Raw genomic sequence first — 23,353 nt, forward strand, 5'->3', positions numbered from 1 at the left:
ACTATTTAAAAGTTTTCCACCAGAAGAGGGAGACAATTTGAGTCGAACTGCAACAATCGTTTTGTAGAAGAAGTAGACGACGCATGCGCGCACAGAAGGTAAACAAATATGGAGACGAATGTGCATGTTTTTACTGTCTATTTTCTTGGGGACAAATATTGATATTACATGTTTTTTCTATGAATAATCTTCATCGGGATGTATAGAAGGAGCCCCAAAATATGTCAATTTTAAAACTGAATTCGTCTAATGGCAATGTAATGGCAGAAAATAAAACGTTAGATGCAGTGAAAAAGTGTTTGAGAGACTTCCCTCTGGAGGCACGTGGTAAGTTAACAGCATTATCCTCTAAAACAAAAAAAGGTTAAGTTTGAAATACTGTACATTTGTAGCCCACCTATTACATGCTTGGTGATGATCTTTATTATTTTCAGAGCTATATCTCAATAAAACAGTGCCTTGTGTAGAACCGCCCTTTTCCCCACTTGAGTTCTACCGGGAATGGATTGGTCCAAATAAACCCTGCGTCATCCGGAATGCTTTCAGTCATTGGCCAGCCTTGTCCAAATGGAATCCCTCCCATCTCCGGTACGTGTGTGTGCGCGCACTGAGTGTACTGGAGTGCGCACTGGAGTACTATCATCTTCTTTTTACTTCAGGGAAGTGGTGGGTTCAAAGGTCATCAGTGTGGCCGTGACCCCAAATGGCTATGCAGACGCGGTTAACCAGGACCGCTTTGTCATGCCTGAGGAGCGGCTGATGACCTTCTCCTCTCTGCTGGATGTTGTGGAGGGGAAGGTGGAGAGCAGGGGAGTGTTCTATGTCCAGAAACAGTGTTCCAACCTGACCGAGGAGCTACCAGAGCTGACTGGGGACGTGGAGGCTCACATACCCTGGATGAGTGAAGCCCTCGGTGAGTTCCATACCAGGCAAATACATAATCTAGAATAAGGTTTTGTCTCACATGGCACCCTATTCCCTATATAGTTCATCACTTTAAAAAGGTTTGCTCTACATAGGAAATAGGCTGCCATTTTGGATGCAGCCTCTGTCTGTGTCTGAAATAAGGCTCTGACCATAGGTAGGGCACTAAAGGCCTAAAAGGAATAGGGTGTCATTTTAAGACGCGTAGCAATAAAAACAACTTTAGAACTATAGAATAGATACCTAGAAATTAGATTTGCCAGTAAATAAAACACACAGTGCATACACTTTTAAAAACGTGACAGGGATATCATAAAGTCAGAGACTTGTTTCCATTGTGGTCCCTATAACTTACAAAAAATAAACAAACACAAAAGATGATCAAAAATAAAGTGAATGGTGTCTAATCAGCATCAGATAGAAGTAGAGGCAGTTTGGAAAGGCTTGAGTGGAGATTGTTAGTCAGGGTCTGGGAGAAAGTCTGACAGACAGGCAGAGCTCTTCTTCAGGTCTCCTTTCATCTCCGACATTCATTGTAATTCCAGGCTTCAGTGTTTTTCTTTTCCCTAGGGAAGTTACCAGATGCAGTGAACTTCTGGTTAGGAGAAGGCAGTGCAGTCACGTCGAGTAAGTAGTGTTCTAATGACATCTACATTGAGATAGCAACACGGCTATTTGCATGTCTTTGATGAATAAAATGAATGTAAAGTTACAGAACGAAGGGCTCGATTCAATCACATCCGCTTTAACCAACATCTGCATAGTGGTTGTTTTGTTGTGTCGGGGGTGGGACTGCGTTAGAGCTGTGAAATCCACAAGTGGCTCCCGGCATTATACCTAAAGCGGACATTGCCATTGGCTGCACGGAGTCACACTAACAGAAATCCCATGTAGCCTTGTTTTTAAGTTGGAACACTGGAATGTGAGATGTGATCTACACCTCCATTATGATGATAGAAACCCTCATTATTTAGTTTAATCATTTTTCTATTTGAGTGTAATTATGTCTCTACAGACTACACTTTCTCGTTCTGTACTTCTAACGTGAGTGGGGCGGTGTGGCTTTGTGACAGTGATGCAAGAGCAGCGGCTCACCAATTTGACGGCTCCAACGCAGTTCCACCTCCGACACCACCAAAACATCCACTATGTGGGTGTCTGCTATCGCCGGTCAAAGCTTGATCTGATTGAATCTAGGCCTAACTACATTTAGGATTTTCATAACTTGAAATCAGTGTATTTGTTTCCCAGTGCACAAGGACCACTATGAGAACCTGTACTGTGTCATCACTGGAGAGAAACACTTCATCCTTCTCCCTCCGTCTGACCGGCCCTTTATACCTTATGGTAAGACATTCGGTCTCAACTATATATATGTGGCAGACCAGGGGGTTGGGTCAAAACGTTTACACAGATCAGACACGGACAGAATATGATTAGCTCAGTTTCAAAGGTGTTTATTAAAATAATAGTCCAAAAGAAACCCTCTCCACGATACTGTCTTCCGGGCTCCAGGTCTTGCTGTCTCGTCTCCAACTATACGGGAGTTCTTTCCTCCCCCAGTCTCTCCCCTGTGTGCTGCACTTCTGGCAGCTTTATTGGACTTGTACAGCTGGTGAGCAATCAGCCCTTGATTACTCACCAATCCCCAATCAGCCCCAATTAGTCCTTTCCGGAGAGCCTGTTGAGACCTGGCACGTCCAGCAGATGGAGCCATCGCTACGTGATGTATACGCCGTCTGTCACCAGGCTTCGACGAGTCTCCCCCTGGTGGCTGACCTGCTGTACGCCACAATATATATTTGTATGTACAGTTGAAGTCTGAAGTTTACATACACTTAGGTTGGAGTCATTAAAACTCGTTTTTCAAACACTCAACAAATTTCTTGTTAATAAACTATAGTTTTGGCATGTCGGTTAGGACATCTACTTTGTGCATTTTGTAATTTTTCCAACAATTGTTTACAGACAGACAATTTCACTTTCACTGTATCACAATTCCAGTGGGTCAGAAGTTTACATACTCTAAGTTGACTGTGCCTTTAAACAGCTTGGGAAATTCCAGGAAATGATGTCATGGCTTTAAAAGCTTCTGATAGGCTAATTGACTAATCATTTTAGTCAATTGGAGGTGTATCTGTGGATGTATTTCAAGGCCTAGCTTCAAACTCAGTGCCTCTTTGCTTGACATCATGGGAAAATCAAAAGAAATCAGCCAAGACCTCAGAAAAAAATTGTAGACCTCTGCAAGTCTGGTTCATTCTTGGGAGCAATTTCCAAATGCCTGAAGGTACCACGTTCATCTGTACAAACAATAGTACGCAAGTATAAACACCATGGGACCACGCAGTCGTCATACCGTCTCCTAGAGATGAACGTACTTCGGTGCGAAAAGTGCAAATCAATCCCAGAACAACAGCAAAGGACCTTGTGAAGATGCAGGAGGAAACAGGAACAAAAGTATCTATATCCACAGTAAAACGAGTCCTATATCGACATAACCTGAAAGACCGCTCAGCAAGGAAGAAGCCACTGCTCCAAAACTACCATAAAAACCCAGACTACGGTTTGCAACTGCACATGGGGACAAAGATCGTACTTTTTGGACAAATGTCCTCTGGTCTGATGAAACAAAAATAGAACTGTTTGGCCATAATGACCATCGTTATGTTTGGAGGAAAAAGGGGGAGGCTTGCAAGCTGACGAACACCATCCCAACCGTGAAGCACGGGGGTGGCAGCATCATGTTGTGGGGGTGCTTTGCTGCAGGAGGGACTGGTGCACTTCACAAAATAGATGGCATCATGAGGCTGGAAAGTTATGTGGATATATTGAAGCAACATCAAGACATCAGTCAGGAAATTAAAGCTTGAACGCAAATGAGTCTTCCAAATGGACAATGACCACAAGCATACTTCCAAAGTTGTGGAAAAATGGCTTAAGGACAACAAAGTCAAGGTATTGGAGTGGCCATCACAAAACCCTGACCTCAATCCCAAAGAAAGATTGTGGGCAGAACTGAAAAGGCGTGTGCGAGTAAGGAGGCCTACAAACCTGACTCAGTTATACCAGCTCTGTCAGGAGGAATGGGCCAAAATTTACCCAACTTATTGTGAGAAGCTTGTGGAAGGCTACCCAAAAGTTTGACTCAAGTTAAACAATTTAAGACAGGGAATTTTTACTAGGATTAAATGTCAGGAATTGTGTAAAACTGAGTTTAAATGTATTTGGCTAAGGTGTGTGTGTGTGTGTGTGTGTGTGTGTGTAAACTTCTTACTTCAACGGTATATATCTCATTGTACAATATTAGACACTAAATATTGTCCACGTCATGTTGTGCATCCTGTTATTTGTATGAAAAGCCCACTTTGTGGCCGTGTATGTTTTTCTTCTCAGAGCACTACCAGCCTGCAGTGTACAGACAGAGAGAGGACGGGGACTTCGACGTGGTTGATGTGGCAGATTCAGACAAGGTGGGTTTGAGTGAATTGAGCCTATTAGATTATTTTGGATAGTAATCCACTGGCATTCTACACTCATGATGTCAAAAACTTTCCCAGTTGAGATCTGATGATCTGCGCAGTGAAACAGCAATTCCCTTTCTCTTCCCAGGTTCCTTGGATACCATTGGACCCGTTAAAGCCAGACCTGGAGCTTTACCCTGACTACCGCCTGGCATGCCCACTCCATGTTACTGTCAAGGCCGGGGAGATGCTCTACCTGCCATCTCTCTGGTTCCACCATGTTCGCCAGTCTCACGGTTGCATTGCAGGTACTACAACTCGTACTGTACTATTACTTTTAGTAGTACTGTAACTTGAATTAGTACTGTCACTTCAACTAGTTCTGAACTGTTAGTACTACAATTAGTCCTTGTCCTGTTACTTTAATTAGTACTGTACTGGTACTACAACTAGTACTGTTACTTCAACTAGTACTATACGGTTACTTGAATTAGGACTGAACTGTTAGTACTACAATTAGTCCTTGCAGATTTTATATCGATACTGTGACTCCCAAGTATTATTTGTAAAAAAATATATATTTATCGTGTGTTCGGAAAGTATTCAGACCCCTTCCCTTTTCCACATTTTGTTACGTTACAGCCTTATTCTAAAATGTATTGCACCTTTTTGTTTCTCAATCTACACACAATACCCCATAATGACAAAGCGAAAACAGAAAATGTTGCACATTTATATATAATGGAAATACATTATTTACATAAGTATTCAGACCCTTTGCTATGAGACTCGAAATTAAGGTGCATCCTGTTTCCATTGATCATCCTTGATGTTTCTACAACTTGATTGGAGTCCACCTGTGGTAAATATAATTGATTGGACATGATTTGGAAATGCACACGCCTGTCTATATAAGGTCCCACAGTTGACAGTGCATGTCAGAGCAAAAACCAAGCCATGAGATTGAAGGAATTTTCCGTAGAGCCCCAAGACAGGATTGTGTCGAGGCACAGATCTGGGGACGGGTACCAAAACATTTCTGCAGCATTGAAGGTCTTCAAGAACACAGTGGCCTCCATCATTCTTAAAAGGAAGAAGTTTGGAACCACCAAGAATCTTCCTCGAGCTGGCCGCCAGACAAACTGAGCAATCTGGGGAGAAGGGCCTTGGCCAGGGAGGTGACCAAGAACCTGATGGTCACTCTGACAGAGCTCCAGAGTTCTTCTGTGGAGTTTGGCGAATCTTCCAGAAAGACAACCATCTCTGCAGCACTCCACCAATCAGGCTTTTACGGTAGAGTGGCCAGACAGAAAACAATCCTCAGTAAAAGGCATATGACAGCACACTTGGAGTTTGCCAAAAGGTACCTAAAGGACTCTCAGACCATGAGAAACAAGATTCTCAGGTCTGATGGAACCAAGATTAAACTGTTTGGCCTGAATGACAAGTGTCACATCTGGAGAAAACCTGGCACCATCTCTACGGTGAAGCATGGTGGTGGCAGCATCATGCTGTGGGTATGTTTTTCAGCGGCAGGGACTTGGAGACTAGTCGGGATCGAGGGAAAGGTGAACGGAGCAAAGTACAGAGAGATCCTTGATGAAAACCTGCTCCAGAGCGCTCAGGACCTCAGCTTGGGGACAACGACCCTAAGCACACAGCCAAGACAATGGAGGAGTGGCTTCAGGACAAGTCTCTTGAGTGGCCCAGACTTGAACCCAATCTCTGGAGAGACCTGAAAATAGCAGTGCAGCAACGCTCCCCATCCAACCTGACAGAGCTTGAGAGGATCTGCAGAGAAGAAATGGGAGAAACTCCCGAAATACAAGTGTGCCAAGCTTGTAGCATCATACCCAAGAAGACAGACTAATCGCTGCCAATGGTGATTCAACAAAGTACTGAGTAAAGGGTCTGAATACTTATGTAAATGCATTTGTTTCAGTATTTTTTTATACATTTGCAAATAATTCTACTAAACCTGTTTTTGCTTTGTTATTATGGGGTATTGTGTGTAGATGAGAAAAAAAAACAATTTAATCGATTTTAGAATAAGGCTGAAACGTAATAAAATATGGAAATTCAAAGGGGATGTGAATACTTTCCAAATGCACTGTATATATAATCGCAATACACATCGTATCGGCACCGAAGTATCGTGATATTGTACAGCGAGGTTCCTGACAACACACGGCCTTACTATTGAGGCTCTGTTTCCAAGGATCATGTATGTATCTTTAAACATGTTTTTGTTTTCTTCCTCAGTGAATTTCTGGTATGATATGGAGTATGACATCAAATACAACTACTTCCAGCTGGTGGAGTCGCTGGCTGGAGCTGTGGGCCCGCTTTGACATTTAAATGAATCTGATATACCAGCAAATGTCTTCATGGTAGTGTCTCAAATGGCAACCTATAACCATTATATAGTGCACTACTTTTGACCAGGGCCCATAGGGCTCTAGTTAAGTAGTTCAGTATATAGGGAATAAGGATACGTCCCAAATGGCACCCATGTAAATAAAATGCTTGGTCTGAAAAAACAAGTTGAGTGTAATAAATATGTTTTTATTCTCCAGCAGAAAGAGAAGCACAGGGAGGGAATACAGTAAAAACACTAAGAACACTAAACTGAGGTTGGTGCAAAACAGAAAACAAAAGCTCATAAAATGTCTGAGAAGTGATCATTCCTAAAAGAGGAACATTGTGGTCCATAATCTAGTTTAAGACAAGTAATCATCATAGAAAAGGGGGGGTTATTAAGAACGAGGGTCAGCTACAGATTATACCAGCTAGTGAAAAAGAGTGGGATCGACTCATACAGTTAAACAAGCCTGGGGTACGTTGAACCATGCAATCCTACTTAGGAACGAGCCAGTCGGTCAACCTCCACACCCTTCATGCATAAATACTGATGCATACTGGCAGCAGATGGGTGCACCTGTACTACTGTCCCATCAAACACAATCCTATGTCTCAATGAAACCTCCAGTCTAGTTAAGGTCACAGTTCTGAATATTGTCAGTCAGATGGGGAAATAGTGAATAACTAATAAACAGCAGAATATACTTCATTCTTATTCTATACCATTACTCATGTCATTTCAGGGTTTGACTGCACTTTTAAATCTTTGCGGTCTGTCTATGCACATTCATCTAGTCATGTACATACAATGCTTTAACCAAAACTAGAGAAAATATAGAGTTCTAGGCATGGCATTTTGAGAGGCTGTAAGAACCTTTTGGGTACCTGATAAGACTGTTTCTACCAATAAGTGTACGTTTATAACAAGTCTATCAATAACTCAGAAAATACACAGTATTGTATGCACAGGTGATTAAAATATTGTTTGAGGGCACTAGTGTATTGAAAAGTATGTAAAACACAGCACAGAATAATCCTGACCAGAGAAATTGTAGGAGGGAAGTGATAGGGCTTTCTGTTTTAGTAGCAACTGGGCTGTGATGGAGGTTCAACAGCAGGGGGCAGTGTTGTGCTAGTCGGCAGCCACATTTACATTTTAGTCATTTAGCAGACGCTCTTATCCAGAGCGACTTACAGTAGTGAATGCATCCATTTCTTTTCTCCGTACTGGTCCCCCGTGGGAATCGAACCCACAACCCTGGCGTTGCAAACACCATGCTCTACCAACTGAGCCACACGGGCCACAATCATAACAGCATCAGAACACAATTATTCTGTGAGCCTTTGACACAACAGTTACACCATTACACAGAGACCCAGGTTTAGTTTAGTAGCCTAAGCTATTACAAATACATTAATCTGACCTATGACCATTTTGATAGGAATGAAAGTGCATTGTTATTGGGGTGGAAAAGTGCCAGGGACCAGGATGAATACACCACAGCCAGACAAGAGCCAATAAATGTTGAGGAATTCTTAAGAAGTGTGGAGAAAAAAATGTTTTCTGCCCGGTTTGTATCTGATACAAGACTGACCGGACACATCGCGTGCATTGCAAAATAAATTTAGAAATCCATGTTATTCAATTATTGCACCCACACTGCTCGCGCGCACCAACGAGCGTCTGCGTTGCCAAGGGCTAAAATAGAAGTCATTCCTATTTCTGATACAGATCGCGCTGCAAGTCCTGCCTCTCCCATCTCCTCATTGGTTTATAGAAGCAGGTACCCACGTGCCATCTCCTCATTGGTTATACCCACATGGGTGATTGAAAGACGAACTGTTTTGCCGGTCGTCATGGTAATACTATAAAAGTTTAGATGCCAATCACCATATAAATTCAAGTATGAAAAAGCCTGGTAGGAGGAGAGATGACTAGAAACGATTCGGTTGGCCGTTTTATGTGTGGATTAATTGTCGGAGTAGAGGACCTTGTGCATTTCAGGTAAAATAACAACTTAATGTTTATATCCCAGGACAAATTAGCTAGCAACAGCAAGCTAGCTAAATACGTCAAATTAGCTAGCATGTGCAAATTGCCATACATGTTTAATGCTTTTCGACCTGTCCCCAAATTAATGTAATTGGTTCAGAGTTTGTTTTGATATTTTAACCTGGGTGTCGTGATCGCGTTTGGTGTGGGGGGACAAAATAAATGTATGCACGATGGCACACGTGCACAGCCAGTTTAGGTTCCGAGATGTGATATCTGTATTCAGAGTCATCAGAAAATGCTTCTCCTCAGTGTCATTCGTTTCCCACAGCAGTAGCTCAATTTCAGTAGTCGCCTTTTGATTACAATTCAATATTATTTTCGTATAACCCAACACATTTTAAACTATGAAAAACGCTGGTTTTGAATTAAGGCACCCATTTCCTTGAGACATTTATATTATTTGCACACCTTGACCATCAATTTGGAATACAAAAAAAATGTACTGGGAATACAATTCACATGTTTTATAAAACCATCTAGCATAGTTAATGAACAAGGAGACTCTCAGTTGAGACGGTATATTTTCAAGTCTTCTGTTTTTGCAATGTTAGCTCTGGTACAAAACAAACTACAACTCACAAGGGGCTGACAACTCCCTTTGTAACGTGGACCTTTTACAACATAATAAATACAACCACACATCACACACAGACAGGGCCTCTCAAAACACAATGTATAAAATCAAATCACCCACTGAAACATGATTATGTCTGATTAATCTGGCTTTTAAGACTTGGAAGGGTCCTGTGTTCCTCTAGTAGTGTGGAGGCTGCTATGGCCTGGTGTCGGTGGGTAAAAGCCCTGGTAGGGACAGGTACACCAACACAGACATTTCACATTGTAGTGATAACAACAGTTTGTATTGTTTTAGAGCACTGGGGTCAGGAATGGCATTGAACAGCAATGCCTCCGATTGTCCAAAAAGTGCAGCTTCTGCTACACAAAACGACAGCCAGCATCAAGCTCCAACCACTGGCATAGCACACGCCCCTGCAAGGCAGGTGGCCTGCCAGCCCGGAGGCCCCCCATATAGTATATGAACACGTCATAAGCCATGAATTCTATTATTTGAATGACAAGAAATTAGCTTTAAAACTGCAACATGTTTTCTCAGCCTCATGGCAAAATGCGTAGAATTACAGGACATTTGCTCAGGGATTCTTGAAAGTTGGGACAATACTTGTCCGGCAGGGAAACTTTAATTTCATATTTAAAAAATATTATTTTGTTGCATTATTTGAGCTTAAAATGTACTTGTTTTGGGAATATATTATTAATTTCCATGTCGACTGTATGCCTGGAAATGCCCTTGTCTGGAGCAAAATAACCCAATTTAAAATTCTAAAAACAGGTAATAATGGATATTAACTGAAAATGATCTTATGTAGTTTCTTGCAACAGCCCTCTGTGACTTTAAAGACTATTTATCTCAAAACTGATTCCTAAAAGATGTGTCCGGAGACTGTCAACTCCGTCAGATTTGTCTAAAATCCTAAATGAATCAGGAATGAGCAGGGTCATCTATATCAGAAGGACCCCTTATTCATGTCCTCATTACATGTATTGCAACAAGCCCACTCATGGTCTGTAAAGCTACGTTTTTATTGGAGATTTTCAAATGAATCATTTCCCATATTTTACAAATGTTTGTATTGAACTTTTGTTGTTTTGAGCATAGGTTGTCAACTCCGTCAGTGGTTTGGACAATTATGTCACTGATGGCCCACCCTCTTATGATTGTTTTTTGTGTAAATATTCAGAACAAATATTTTCAGCACTGCTCTGCAGCATATACTCAAACAATTGAAGCATTTGATTTGCTAGACCTAAAGGATGTTTGCTTTCTAAATGTTTTATGTTCTAAATCTAGAAAAACATGTCGCAATGCTAAATAAATTTGTCCTTGAGCATTTAATAGTGCTAAATATTTGGATTGAATTAATTAATTGAACCTTTATTTAACTAGGCAAGTCAGTTAAGAACAACCAGACACTTCCATAACAACAACTTCATTAAAACAAAGTAGCAGGGCACAATACTTGGAAACGGGGTAAATAAAACCAGTGGTCGTGAGAGTGCAGGTGTCCGGTAAGTACTGTAGGTAGCACACAATATATTAGAGGGAGGAAGGGTGATGAATGACACAGTCTGTAGTGCAGCTCAGCCACACTGGGAATGAATGCTGAGGCATTAATCATCTTGAGGAGTCTCCCTACAGTATCAGTATCTGTGCTGTTGGTTATGAGTGTTACATGTTAGCCTAGTACAGTGGGTCGTTGTGCTGAGTGCAACCCTCCCAACCCCTCCTAGGCCTACAGAGAGCTGACAGGGAGAGAGGGGACCACCCAACCAGAGGGTGCAGCAGAGAGAAAGAGAGAAAAGTGCTTTAAAAAAAAAAAAGAACTTCTAAAAAATATGTACAGGCTTCCTTCAGCAATATTTTAATCTGTTCATTTTCAAAACGTGTCGAGAAAAAAAGTAATAAAAAGAAGTACTGTAGTCTGCAGATATCCTTGCACAATGGCTTAAGATCCTACATTTGCAAGGGGGTTGGTTGGTTCAGTCTTAAAGGAAGGGTGTGAAAGAAGAGGAGTATTTAGGAGAGCTGCTTGTTGTCCAGCCTCTTCTCCACAGCTTGAAGGAGGAGCTCAGAGTACTGCTCCAGCAGAGCCAGAGTCCTCTCCTCCCCTGAGGCTAATCTCCCCGTCCCTGGTTCTACTGGTCCTACGGGCCGGCAGCCCACTGTACACAGGGAGCCTCCTGCTGCAGGTCCTCCAGAGGGGGATGGGGGTGAGCTCTGGGGCAGGGAGCTCAGCTCGGCCCTCACCACCTCAAAAGCCTCAGACAGGACCTGGGCCATCTCATGCTGCTCCTGCCTGGAGTCTACAGGCACACTGTTCACCTGCAAGACACAGACATGACCAACATTACCACAAAAAAATAAGTGTATGGAAATGTTTTTAAAAATGAATGTAAACTTAACATAAAACAGACAGATGGTGGCCAATAAAATACTAGCCAATGTAAACAAATATTTGTAGTGAATGGGATACTTATTGGGGGAGTGAGTGACTCACCATTCTGAAGAGCTGGGAGGCCTTCCTAAAGGTGTTCTGTAGCTCGCTGGCCACCACCCTGCACGACTCCATACTGAGAGAACCATCTAATAAAAAGCCAGTTATACATGGTCAGGCTGACGCCGCTTAAACCATCCTACTGCAAGTCTCATCATACGTGTCAGTCTAGACCACAAGAAACTAGTCAAGTCAAAAACAGAACAGCAAGACGGACAATAGCTAGGTCATTTCATTGGACAATCCATAGCTTGTATGTCAACCCAAGGCTATGTTCTAGCTACTACACAAGGAAGGAAAGGACAGACAGGAGGACCACAGAGGGAACGCTCTTCATGGAAATGGGGAAGTGACAGAGATGGAGAGAAAAAGAAAGAGGGACATGAAAGAGAACGAGAGCATGCCTCACCCGTCAGGAGAAAATGGTTAAGTGACGGAGGACAGGGTGAAGGTGCAGAGTATATGGGGGTGGAGACTGAGACGGTAGGCCACACGGCACCAGTAGTAAAGAAGTGCTTGGTGTTGGCCAGGGGCAGGCCCAGACACAGAGATGACAGGATGAAGGAGGGAGATCGCTGGAGCAAACCTGTGCGGTCCTGGCCGGAACCTCCAGATGACAGCAGGTATACGGGACTGCCCTGTAGAGACACCTCCATCGCGGGACTCTTCTCCTGGGTCAGGCCCTGGCTCTCCTCCATCTTTGACTGTTCTAGTCTGTTGTCTACCACGGGGGCCTCAGGACGCAGCTCCGTGGTGAGAAAACGCTGCTCCGCCTCAGGACTCGGAGCTGGGCTAGTCTCCACAGGAGCGGCTGGGGAGAGGTACAGTGCAGTGACTAGCTGGACTTTGTTGGTGAGTACTGGATGAGTCTGGCCCTGGTGAGGTAACAAGCTGACTGGAGATCTGGAAGAGAGGTCGTTGTCCTCTTTGACAGTCTTGGAGGAGGCCGCGGTCTTGGAGGTACTGTTGGGAGTGAAGACCGCCAGGGAGGGCTTGTCTGGGAGGGGCTTGGAGATGTCCAGGTTGAGCTGGGGCCGGGTGCTGCACATCAGCTTAGCCTGCAGACTCTTGGTGGTTGGGCTGGGGTTGGAGTTGCTTGGAGAGCTAGTGATGAGGGTGGGGATAACTGCAGCATGGGGCATGGCTAAACCCAACGCCAGAGGGGAGGAGGAGGATAAGGTGGAAGAGACCACGGCCACGGGGGTAGACGGTTTAGTACTAAGACTCTGGGAGCTCTGGGAGGAGCAGCTCCGACTCTTGGTGGGAGCGTTGGACGTGTCAAAGCTGGACCCCCTGCGTGACTCTGTAGACCCAGACTCTTCCTCGGCCACGTTTAGGCTGTCTCCCATGGACATGGAGCGGGACATCTTGGCCATGGAGCTGGTGGTGGGGCTCATGTAGGAGCAGCGGGATTTGACGCTCCTGGGCGTGGGGGCAGTGCCGTGACTGGTACTGGTGATGTCCCGGGTTTGTGGGGAGGTGGGGCTACAGAGGGGGGGCACACTGGGCAGGGTGCGACGGGGGGTTGTGGGGAGGGTCACTGGACGCTCGTTGGCCTGGGATTGATGAGACTGGGAGTGATGGGGCTGAGGGGCTACCTCCTTAGAGGGCCGAGACAGGCTCACAGGCATTTCTACGGGTAACAAGAGAGGGGCAGACAGGAAGGTAAATGATTAGTCTATGCAGGCCAGAGCAGTGTTAACAACATTTCTGTCTCTTATTAGACATTCAAGGAAGAGCTTGACCTTTTACACCATGTGTAGAATATAAAATGAGGACCTTTTTAAATCATAACATTTTCCTGCAAAACATCATCATAAAATGTTCCTGTAATACATGATCATAACATCAATACACTAGCTAGAAATGATCACAATCACATCCGTAGTGTCTCACCCTCAGTGTGCAGGTTCTGGACTGACTGGGACTTCCTCATGCCTGAAGAGGTGAGGTGTGATGCTGCAGCCTTGGCCACAGGGCTGACAATCCTACGGGAGTCCACTGCAGGGTTAAAAAGCTTCTTCCTCAGAGGAGAGGCCCGGAGATTCAGACCCTTCTCTGTAGTGGTAGTGTCCACTACTTCTAGTCTCCCGGTAGTGCCCTTCTGAGATTCTTCTGAGCCCTTCCTCTGGTTGTGGCTCTGGCCCTGGCTGTGGCTCTGGCTGTGGCCCTGGCTGTGGCCCTGGCTGTGGAGTTGGCCCTGGTTGTGGCTCTGGCCCTGGCCGTGGCTGTGGAGTTGGCCCTGGTTGTGGCTCTGGCCCTGGTCCTGGTTGTGACCTTGGCTCTGGTCCTGGCTGTGGTCCTGTCTGTGGCTCTGGTCCTGTCTGTGGCTCTGGTCCTGGCTGTGGCCTTGGCTCTGGCCGTGGCCTTGGCTCTGGCCGTGGCTCTGGACGTGGCCTTGACTCTGGCCGTGGCCTTGGCTCTGGCCTTGGCCCTGGCTCTGGCCTTGGCTCAGGCCCTGGCCTTGGCTCTGGTCCTGGCCGTGGCTCTGGTCCTGGCTGTGGCTCTGGTCCTGGCTGTGGCCTTGGCTCTGGCCCTGATTGTGCTCCATGAGGGGCCTCACCTCAGAGACCAGGGGCCTCACCACACCGCTGGCTACCTTCCCCTCCACACTGCTCTTCGAGGGGAATGGAAAGGCAGTCCTGCTAGAAAGGAAAAATAGTGAGCCATTCAGATATGACTGTTTGTCAACATACTCAGTCATTTAAAAGGATAGCTCACTTTTGTGATAGATGAGTGTGGGTTAAAACCTGTTGAGGAGAGACGTTCCGCTAGCGGAACGCCTCACCAATATCCAATGGTAGAGCGTGGCGCGAAATACAAATACCTCAAAAATGCAAAAACTTCAATTTCTCAAACATATGACTATTTTACACCATTTTAAAGACAAGACTCTCGTTAATCTAACCACATTGTCCGATTTCAAAAAGGCTTTACAGCGAAAGCAAAACATTAGATTATGTCAGGAGAGTACCCAGCCAAAAATAATCACACAGCCATTTTCAAAGCAAGCATATATGTCACAAAAACCAAAACCACAGCTAAATGCAGCACTAACCTTTGATGATCTTCATCAGATGACACTCCTAGGACATTATGTTATACAATACATGCATGTTTTGTTCAATCAAGATCATATTTATATTTAAAACCAGCTTTTTACATTAGCATGTGATGTTCAGAACTAGCATACCCACCGAAAACTTCCGGTGAATTTACTAAATTACTCATGATAAACGTTCACAAAAAACAAATTATTTTAAGAATCATAGATACAGAACTCCTTTATGCAATCGCGGTGTCAGATTTGAAAATAGCTTTTCGGCGAAAGCACATTTTGCAATATTCTGAGTACATAGCTCGGCCATCACGGCTAGCTATTTTGACACCCACCAAGTTTGGGGCTCACTAAACTCAGAATTACTATTAGAAAAATTGGATTACCTTTGCTGTTCTTCGTCAGAATGCACTCCCAGGACTTCTACTTCAACAACAAATGTTGTTTTGGTTCCAAATAATCCATAGTTATATTCAAATAGCTCCGTTTTGTTCGTGTGTTCAGGTCACTATCCGAAGGGTGACGCGCGAGCGCATTTCATGTCAAAACATTTCAAAATATTCCATTACCGTACTTCGAAGCATGTCAAAACGCTGTTTAAAATACATTTTTATGCAATTTTTCTCATAAAATAGCGATAATATTCCAACCGGGCAACGCTGTATTCATTCAAAGGCTGAAAGAAAAAAATGGAGTAGTCTCGTGAACACGCATCTCCAGTGTCACTGTCCCCAGGCTGACCACTTACAAATTCTCCTGCTGTTCTTCGCCCAGAGACAGCAGACACCCCATTCCACTTTCTGGTGCCTTCTGAGAGCCAATGGAAGCCTTAGAAAATGTCACGTTACAGCACAGATGCTGTATTTTCGATAGAGATGCAACAGAAGGACAACAAATTGTCAGACAGGGCACTTCCTGTATGGAATCTTCTCAGGTTTTGGCCTGCCATATGAGTTCTGTTACACTCACAGACACCATTCAAACAGTTTTAGAAACGTTAGAGTGTTTTCTATCCAAATCTACTAATTATATGCATATTCTAGTTTCTGGGCAGGAGTAGTAACCAGATTAAATCGGGTACGTTTTTTATCCGTCCGTGAAAATACTGCCCCCTATCCCAAACAGGTTTTAACAGAATGTTCTTTGGTCAACTAACTGATACACTAAATGGCCCAAAGTAAAAATGAGCACAGAGCCATGCAATCTCCATTTACAAACATTGGCAGTAGAATGGCCCATACTGAAGAGCTCAGTGACTTTCAACGTGGCACCGTCGTAGGATGCCACCTTTCCAACAAGTCAGTTCGTCAAATTTCTGTCCTGCTAGAGCTGCCCTGGTCAACTGTAAGTGCTGTTATTGTGAAGTGGAAATGTCTAGGAGCAACAACGGCTCAGCCGCGAAGTGATAGGCCACACAAGCTCACAGAACGGGACCGCCGAGCGCGTACAGCACGTACAAATCATCTGTCCTCAGTTGCAATACTCACTACCCAGTTCCAAACTGCCTCTGGAAGCACAAGAACTGTTTGTCGGGAGGTTCATGAAATGGGTTTCCATGGCCGAGCAGCCGCACCAAGCCTAAGATCACCATGCACAACACCAAGCGTCGGCTGGAGTGGTGTAACGCTCGCCGCCATTGGACTCTGGAGCAGTGGAAACATATTCTCTGGAGTGAGGAATTACGCTTCACCATCTGGCAGTGCGACGGACGAATCTGGGTTTGGCAGATGCCAGGAGAACGCTACCTGCCCCAATGCATAGTGCCAACTGTAAAGTTTGGTGGAGGAGGAATAACAGTCTGGGGCTGTTTTTCATGGTTCGGGCTAGGCTCCTTAGTTCCAGTGAAGGGAAATCTTAACACTACAGCATACAATGACATTCTATACGATTCTGTGCAACAGTTTGGGTAAGGCCCTTTCCTGTTTCAGCATGACAATACCCCCGTGCACAAAGCGAGGTCCATACAGAAATGGTTTGTTGATCGGTGTGGAAGAACTTGACTGGCGTGCACAGAGCCCTGACCTCAACCCCATCGAACACCTTTGGGATGAATTGCAACGCTGACTGTGATCCAGGCTTAATCATCCAAAATCAGTGCCCAACCTCATTAATGCTCGTGGCTTAATGGAAGCACATCCCCACAGCAACTTTCCAACATCTAGTGGAAAGCCTTCCCAGAATCGCGGAGGCTGTTATACCAGGAAAGGGGGGACCACCTCCATATTAATGCCCATGATTTCAGAATGAGAAGTTCGATGAACAGGTGTCCACATACTTTTGGCCATGTAGTGTAGGTATGGCATACCTTCCAGTAGAACATTGGGACAGGAACTTGGAGGAGATGCTGACACTGTCAGGGGTGACAACTCTGGTCGGGCTCACTGACAATCAAAGAGGAGAAATGCAATGAATACATGTGAAATATTTGTACTATAAACTTGTGTGTGTCTCTATGTGTATACTATTGTGTCTAATGTACTTCTGGCTGCACAATTAATTTGTGTGGACAATAAAGTTTGAATTGAATATTCCATGTGCCAGTTGAAAGGGAAGCTTTCCTGAATCTCTCTGGGTGCATCCCAATAATATCTATTTTCTCCTGAAGTGTGCACTCGTTCACTACCTCCCACAAATCTAAAAGCACTGAATTGGTGGAGGCATGGGCTAGTGGGAGTTTCCACCACATTTCTTATACCAGTCAAGGAGAGACATAGATGCTGTTCTTACCTGGATTTTTAAGCTCAGCCAGGTTGCCAAAGTGCTGTTTGAGGAAGGCCTCCTGGTCAGGGGTCTTAGGTACTACTGTTGTCCCCTTGGCCTCTCCCCTCCCTACACCCCCCTCTTCCTCCTCCAGTTCCTCCATGTCCAATTCAGAGGAGTTCCCATCCACACTGAGAGGTTTTGTGGGCTCAGAGTCTGACACAGAGAAAATAGATTTGAAGAAGTTTATTTTCCTGTTAGAACTGTAGTCATACGACACAGAAAACACACAGATATCCAGAGTTGTTAAAAAAAAACATCTGTTTTGAATCGTGATTGGTGAATAAAAATAGTTTGTTGTACTTATCCAGGAAATGCAGATGAGCTTTGTGATTTACATAAATTCACTGAAAACCCACACTAACACGGTTATATTACAGTATTGCACTTTTCATAAAGTCTACTTTTGGCCAGCTAATAGCCTAACCACCGATCAAGCAACATTATGGACTAAACATCAAAAACTGTTGCTGTTGTAATATTTTAGGTCAAATTAAGATCCTATGCCTCTGTGTGCATGAGTCTCACCCTCTCCAGGAGGCTGCTGCTGGCTGTCTGGGCTGGAGTAGTCCACAGAGCAGGCGCTGTCTGGGCTGTGTTTGTCATGGTGGCCCTGGCTCCACTGGTTGTGGTTCTGGTACCCCTTCACACTCCTGCTGGTCTCAGGCCCGGGCAGTAGCTCTTTCACTAGGTACTCACTATAGAGGAAACACAGATAGTGGATATATGGGTTGGGACTAGGTATACTGTATACATGGACTACTGTATCTGATATGTAGGAGGCTGGTATTCATAAAGTATCTCAGATTAGGTTTGCTAATCTAGGATAAGGTCTCTTATAATCTAAAAGGCAATACTGACCCTAGATCAGAACTATACTGAGCAAAAATATAAACGCAACATTCAACAATTTTACTGAGTTACAGTTCACATAAGGAAATCAGTCATTTGAAATAAATGAATTAGGCCCTAATCTATGGATTTCACATGATTGGGAGCCAGGCCCACCCACTGGGGAGCCAGGCCCACCCACTGGGGAGCCAGGCCCACCCACTGGGGAGCCAGGCCCACCCACTGGGGAGCCAGGCCCAGCCACTGGGGAGCCAGGCCCAGCCACTGGGGAGCCAGGCCCAGCCACTGGGGAGCCAGGCCCACCCACTGGGGAGCCAGGCCCACCCACTGGGGAGCCAGGCCCACCCACTGGGGAGCCAGGCCCACCCACTGGGGAGCCAGGCCCAGCCAATCCTAATACGTTTTCCCCCACAAAAGTGTTTTAATACAGACAGAAATACTCCTCCGGGTAGCTGTCCGGGTAGCTGATCCCGGAAGTGGAGGTCCTGGGCTGACGTGGTTAATCGTGGTCTGGGGTTATGAGGCCGGTTGGACGTACTGCCAAATTCTCTAAAATGACTTTGGAGGCGGCTTATTGTAGAGAAATTAACATTCAATTCTCTGGCAACAGCTCTGGTGGACATTCCTGCAGTCAGCATGCCAGTTGCACGCTCCCTCAAAACTTGAGACATCTGTGGCATTGTGTGACAAAACTGCACATTTTAGAGTGGTCTTTAATTGTCCCCTGCACAAGGTGCACCTGTGTAATGGTCATGCTGTTTAATCAGCTTCTTGATATGCCACACCTGTCAGATGGTTGGAACATCTTGGCAAAGGAGAAATGCTCACTAACAGGGATGTAAAACAAATTTTGTGCACATTAAACATTTCTGTGATCTTTTATTTCAGCTCATGAAACATGGGACCAACACTTTACATATTGTGTTCATATTTTTGTTCAGTGTAATTTGGGATGCTTTCTGAATACAACCCCAGGAGTTTAAGGTCAGAGGCACTTGGTCAGTGAAAACTAAAGGCCCCAACTATGCAGTCATTTTTTGGCCATATACAGTGAGGAGAAAATGAGATGCACTAATGGAGAGAGTTTACCTGCCAGCTAAGCTGACCCTGTCCTCACAGCCCTCGGGGTAGAGCACTGAGCCTGTCTCTGGGGTCTGTGGAGAGAACATGATGTAGTGGGGTCGCTGCTGGGACCTCTGCTCAGACTCATCCCCCTGCAAGGAGCAAACAGAGACATTTTAGTTCTGATGGTTTGAACAAAAAAGTATACTTTATTCTACCTTTAAGTGTTCCTATGGGCCCTGGTCAAAAGTAGTGCAGGGATTAGGGTACTATTTGGGACGAAGACAAAGAAGCCTTTTTGAATTCCACTTTACTTCCACTGTCCTTCCACGAGTGGTTGGATATTTCCCTCTCTCTGGGATCCACTCACCCATGCAGTAAGGGGCTGCAGGCTGATGGTGCTACCCAGCTCATCCTCCCTGAATGGGTCTCTGAAAGCATCAGGCTGGGTCTTGGTCTTGTTGGGGGAGGAGGGGGGCATGGCGAAGGAATCCAGCTGTCTGAGGTCCAACATGGACTTGACCATCAGCTCCATGCTGACCATGCCTCTGGACCAGCGGCGCCGCGGACGGGGACCCCTTTCCTCACAGTGATGATTGCCCTGGGAGGAACGCCTGCCAAAAGAGCTCTCCTAGACAGACAGACAGACAGACAGACAGACACAGACAGACAGACAGACAGACAGACAGACAGACAGACAGACAGACAGACAGACAGACAGACAGACAGACAGACAGACAGACAGACAGACAGACAGACAGACAGACAGACAGACAGACAGACAGACATTCAGTTAACAGTTTATAAGGGGAATATTCACTGACTGTGTTACTGGGAAAATATTCCTTGACAGTTCAAAGAAATACTAACCCTTTTCAGTTCTCTGCCGTGAGAGTTAAGAGAGTTGTGCTTTTCGTCTGAGGTGTCTGGAAAGCAAACACAAAACCAACCAATATTTCAGGATGTGTGCTGCCATCAACATTGCCACAAAAAAACACATTCTTAATACTGTAGATATACACTCTGTATACCACTCAGTCTATATTGAGTTGCACCACACCACCTTTTGCTCTCAGAACAGCCTCAATTCGTCGGGGCATAGACGCTGGCCCATGTTGACTCCAATGCTTCCCACAGTTGTGTTAAGTTGGCTGGATGTCCTTTGGGTGGTGGACCATTCTTGATACACACGGGCAACTGTTGAGCGTGAAAAACCCAGCAGCGTTGCATATCTTGACACAAACCGGTGCGCCTGGCACCTACTACCATACCCCGTTCAAAGGCACTTAAATCTTTTGTCCCATTCACCCTCTGAATGGCACACATGCACAATCCATGTCTCAATTGTGTCAAGGCTTAAAAAATCCTTCATTAACCTGTCTCCTCCCCTTCATCTACATTGATTGAAGTGGATTTAACAAGTGACATCAATAAAGGATCATAGTTTTCACCTGGATTCACCTGGCCAGTTTGTCAGAACTTGTTCTTAATTGACTTGCCAAGATAAATAAAGGTTAAATTAAAACAAATTCAATAATGTTTTGTATACTCAGTGTATTGTTTGTGTACAAATGTGTTGTTTGTGTACAAATCTATTTCTGAGATACCAACCTGTCTCTTCCTCTGCACTGCAGCCTGACACCATGTAAGGAGAGATCATATCTTCCTCATCCTCCTCCTCCTCCTCCATCCCCTCCTCCTCCTCCTCCACCTCTTTGTCGCTGTCAGAGGACATGGTGACTATGGGAGGGGTTTTGTGCACCTCTCTCCTGGTGCTGCACAGAACAGACAGGGAACAGAGCAATCATACTACTAGGAGGCAATAGTCAAATGGGGCTGTATGTCTCTGATAATGCAACACGCTACGAAAGGGACACTGGTCATTCACTAGCAACGTTCATAGCAACAAGCCTGTCTTACAAATAATACAGAACACAGGATTAACAGTTGTTTTTCACTCCAATTGTCTTCAGAATGCGTCTCTCATCCAGTGATCACGTTATGCAAACACCATGTTTGCTTTCTAAGGGTATTAGCTAGCACAAAACATGTTATCCAATTAACTAGGTACTCCAAGGAGGCCTTTTGCTTCACTTGGAGCTAACAGGAATAAGGACAGCGACAACAAAACAGGAATAAGAAATGTAAATCAAGGTACTTGTTCTACAATGATGTGTTCCAATACGGTAGCTACCTGAGATTGCAAGGTTTGTGAGGTGGTGTCTTCTGAACTGGCTTGCCATTCTGTTTGAGGTCTGACAGACGCTGTCTCATACTGATGCTGAGCTCCGGGGCCAGACGCCACACAAAGATACAGCTGTCACCAGACACAGTTATCATGTGCTTGCAGTCATTGGTGAACTTCATTCCGGTCACGACCTCTGTGAAAAAGAGAAAAGACAAACAAATGAAAAGGATTAAATCATCTGGCACTTTCAGTTATGGAAAGAAGAAGAAGGTGCTCAACCAACGTGAGTAGAGGTGCAACCTAAAAATGTGTAGACATCGTTGGACAGGAAAAGCCTCAACGCTCGCTCACCATTAAAATGTGTCGTTTTATTAGACAAGTTTAAAAGACTGACGTTTCGGCCTTCAAAGGCCTTCTTCAGAATAATCACAAAGGGAATGGACAAGTTTATATAAGGCATGGGGAAGACAATTAGGACATTTTGACAGAGAATTGATCTGTGGAATTCACAGTATGAATTAAGTGTCTGAGATTAGGTTTGCTGATCTAGGATAAGGTCTCACTGGTCTTTTATAATCTAAAAGGCAAAACTGATCCTCGATCAGAACTATACTGAATAAAAATATAAACGCAACATTCAACAACTTTACTGATATAAGGAAATCAATCAATTAAAATAAATGAATTAGGCCCTAATCTATGGATTTCACATGACTGGGAGCCAGGCCCACCCACTGGGGAGCCAGGCCCAGTCAATCAGAATGAGTTTTTCCCCACAAAAGGGTTTTATTACAGACAGAAATACTCCTCAGTGTATCTGCTGTCCAGGTAGCTGGTCTCAGATGATCCCGCAGGTGAAGAAGCCGGATGAGAGATCCTGAGCTGGCGTGGTTAATCGTGGTCTGCGGTTGTGAGGCCGGTTGGACATACTGCCAAATTTTCTAAAATAACTTCAGGCGGTTTATGGTAGAGAAATTAACATTCAATCCTCTGGCAACAGCTCTGGTGAACATTCCTGTAGTCAGCATGCCAATTGCACGCTCCCTCAAAACATTAGACATCTGTGGCATTGGGTTGTGTGACAAAACTGCACATTTTAGAGTGGCATTTTATTGTCCCCAGCACAAAGTGCACCTCCGTAATGATCATGCTGTTTAATCAGCTTCTTGATATGCCACACCTGTCAGATGGATGGATTATCTTGGTAAAGGAGAAATGCTCACCAACAGGGATGTAAACAAATTTGCGAGGGAGAGAGAAAGAGGAGTTCCAGCTGGTTTCTCCTTCTGAACACACTACAGGTTGTCATTCAGCCATTTTGCTGTCTTTTTTTCTAACTAAATGGGCTATTTTTACCAGAGTGTCCGAACATGGTGGCCACACACTCTCCAGAGTAGAAGTCAAAGATGCTGATGTTCTTGTCTGAGCAGCTGGTGGCCACATACAGCCCTGAGGGGTCGGTCTGAACCTGAGGAGAGGAGAAGAAGGATATAAACACCACTTATAGTGCACATTATTATAAACCAGCAATCTGTGCTGTCAAATGAGTCTTCG

General features: G+C 44.7%; 2 protein-coding genes across 6 annotated transcripts in view; one reads left to right on the plus strand and one right to left on the minus strand.

Moving 5' to 3' along the window:
- Positions 1–52: 52 nt before the first annotated feature.
- On the plus strand, positions 53–6,931 carry jmjd7 (jumonji domain containing 7). 2 transcript variants are annotated; one of them, XM_014194092.3, is made up of 8 exons: positions 53–327; positions 435–588; positions 660–913; positions 1,477–1,551; positions 2,176–2,271; positions 4,321–4,397; positions 4,537–4,696; positions 6,651–6,931. In XM_014194092.3, exons 1-8 carry the CDS (start codon positions 222–224, stop codon positions 6,737–6,739), a joined length of 1,011 nt encoding a protein of 336 aa, XP_014049567.2. In that variant the 5' UTR covers positions 53–221; the 3' UTR covers positions 6,740–6,931.
- Position 6,932: 1 nt separating this feature from the next.
- The window catches only part of mapkbp1 (mitogen-activated protein kinase binding protein 1), a 73,115-nt gene continuing 56,694 nt past the window's right edge, over positions 6,933–23,353 (minus strand). For 2 of the 4 annotated variants that reach the window (XM_082974348.1, XM_082974352.1), the window contains 13 exons: positions 23,156–23,267; positions 21,806–21,992; positions 21,223–21,386; positions 20,482–20,537; positions 19,982–20,242; positions 19,639–19,763; positions 18,226–18,395; positions 17,665–17,853; positions 17,243–17,318; positions 13,776–14,524; positions 12,289–13,512; positions 11,883–11,968; positions 6,933–11,707 (listed from right to left, as the gene is read on the minus strand). In XM_082974348.1, the coding sequence (XP_082830474.1) occupies positions 11,402–11,707; positions 11,883–11,968; positions 12,289–13,512; positions 13,776–14,524; positions 17,243–17,318; positions 17,665–17,853; positions 18,226–18,395; positions 19,639–19,763; positions 19,982–20,242; positions 20,482–20,537; positions 21,223–21,386; positions 21,806–21,992; positions 23,156–23,267 (3,705 nt within the window). In that variant the 3' untranslated portion in view covers positions 6,933–11,401. The remainder of the gene's footprint in view (positions 11,708–11,882; positions 11,969–12,288; positions 13,513–13,775; positions 14,525–17,242; positions 17,319–17,664; positions 17,854–18,225; positions 18,396–19,638; positions 19,764–19,981; positions 20,243–20,481; positions 20,538–21,222; positions 21,387–21,805; positions 21,993–23,155; positions 23,268–23,353) is intronic. The other 2 variants (XM_082974350.1, XM_082974353.1) reach the window with 2 other exon arrangements.

This window comes from Salmo salar, chromosome 01 (assembly GCF_965601325.2).
Source record: "Salmo salar chromosome 01, fSalSal1, whole genome shotgun sequence".
In the NCBI taxonomy this organism is placed as follows: Eukaryota; Metazoa; Chordata; class Actinopteri; order Salmoniformes; family Salmonidae; genus Salmo; species Salmo salar.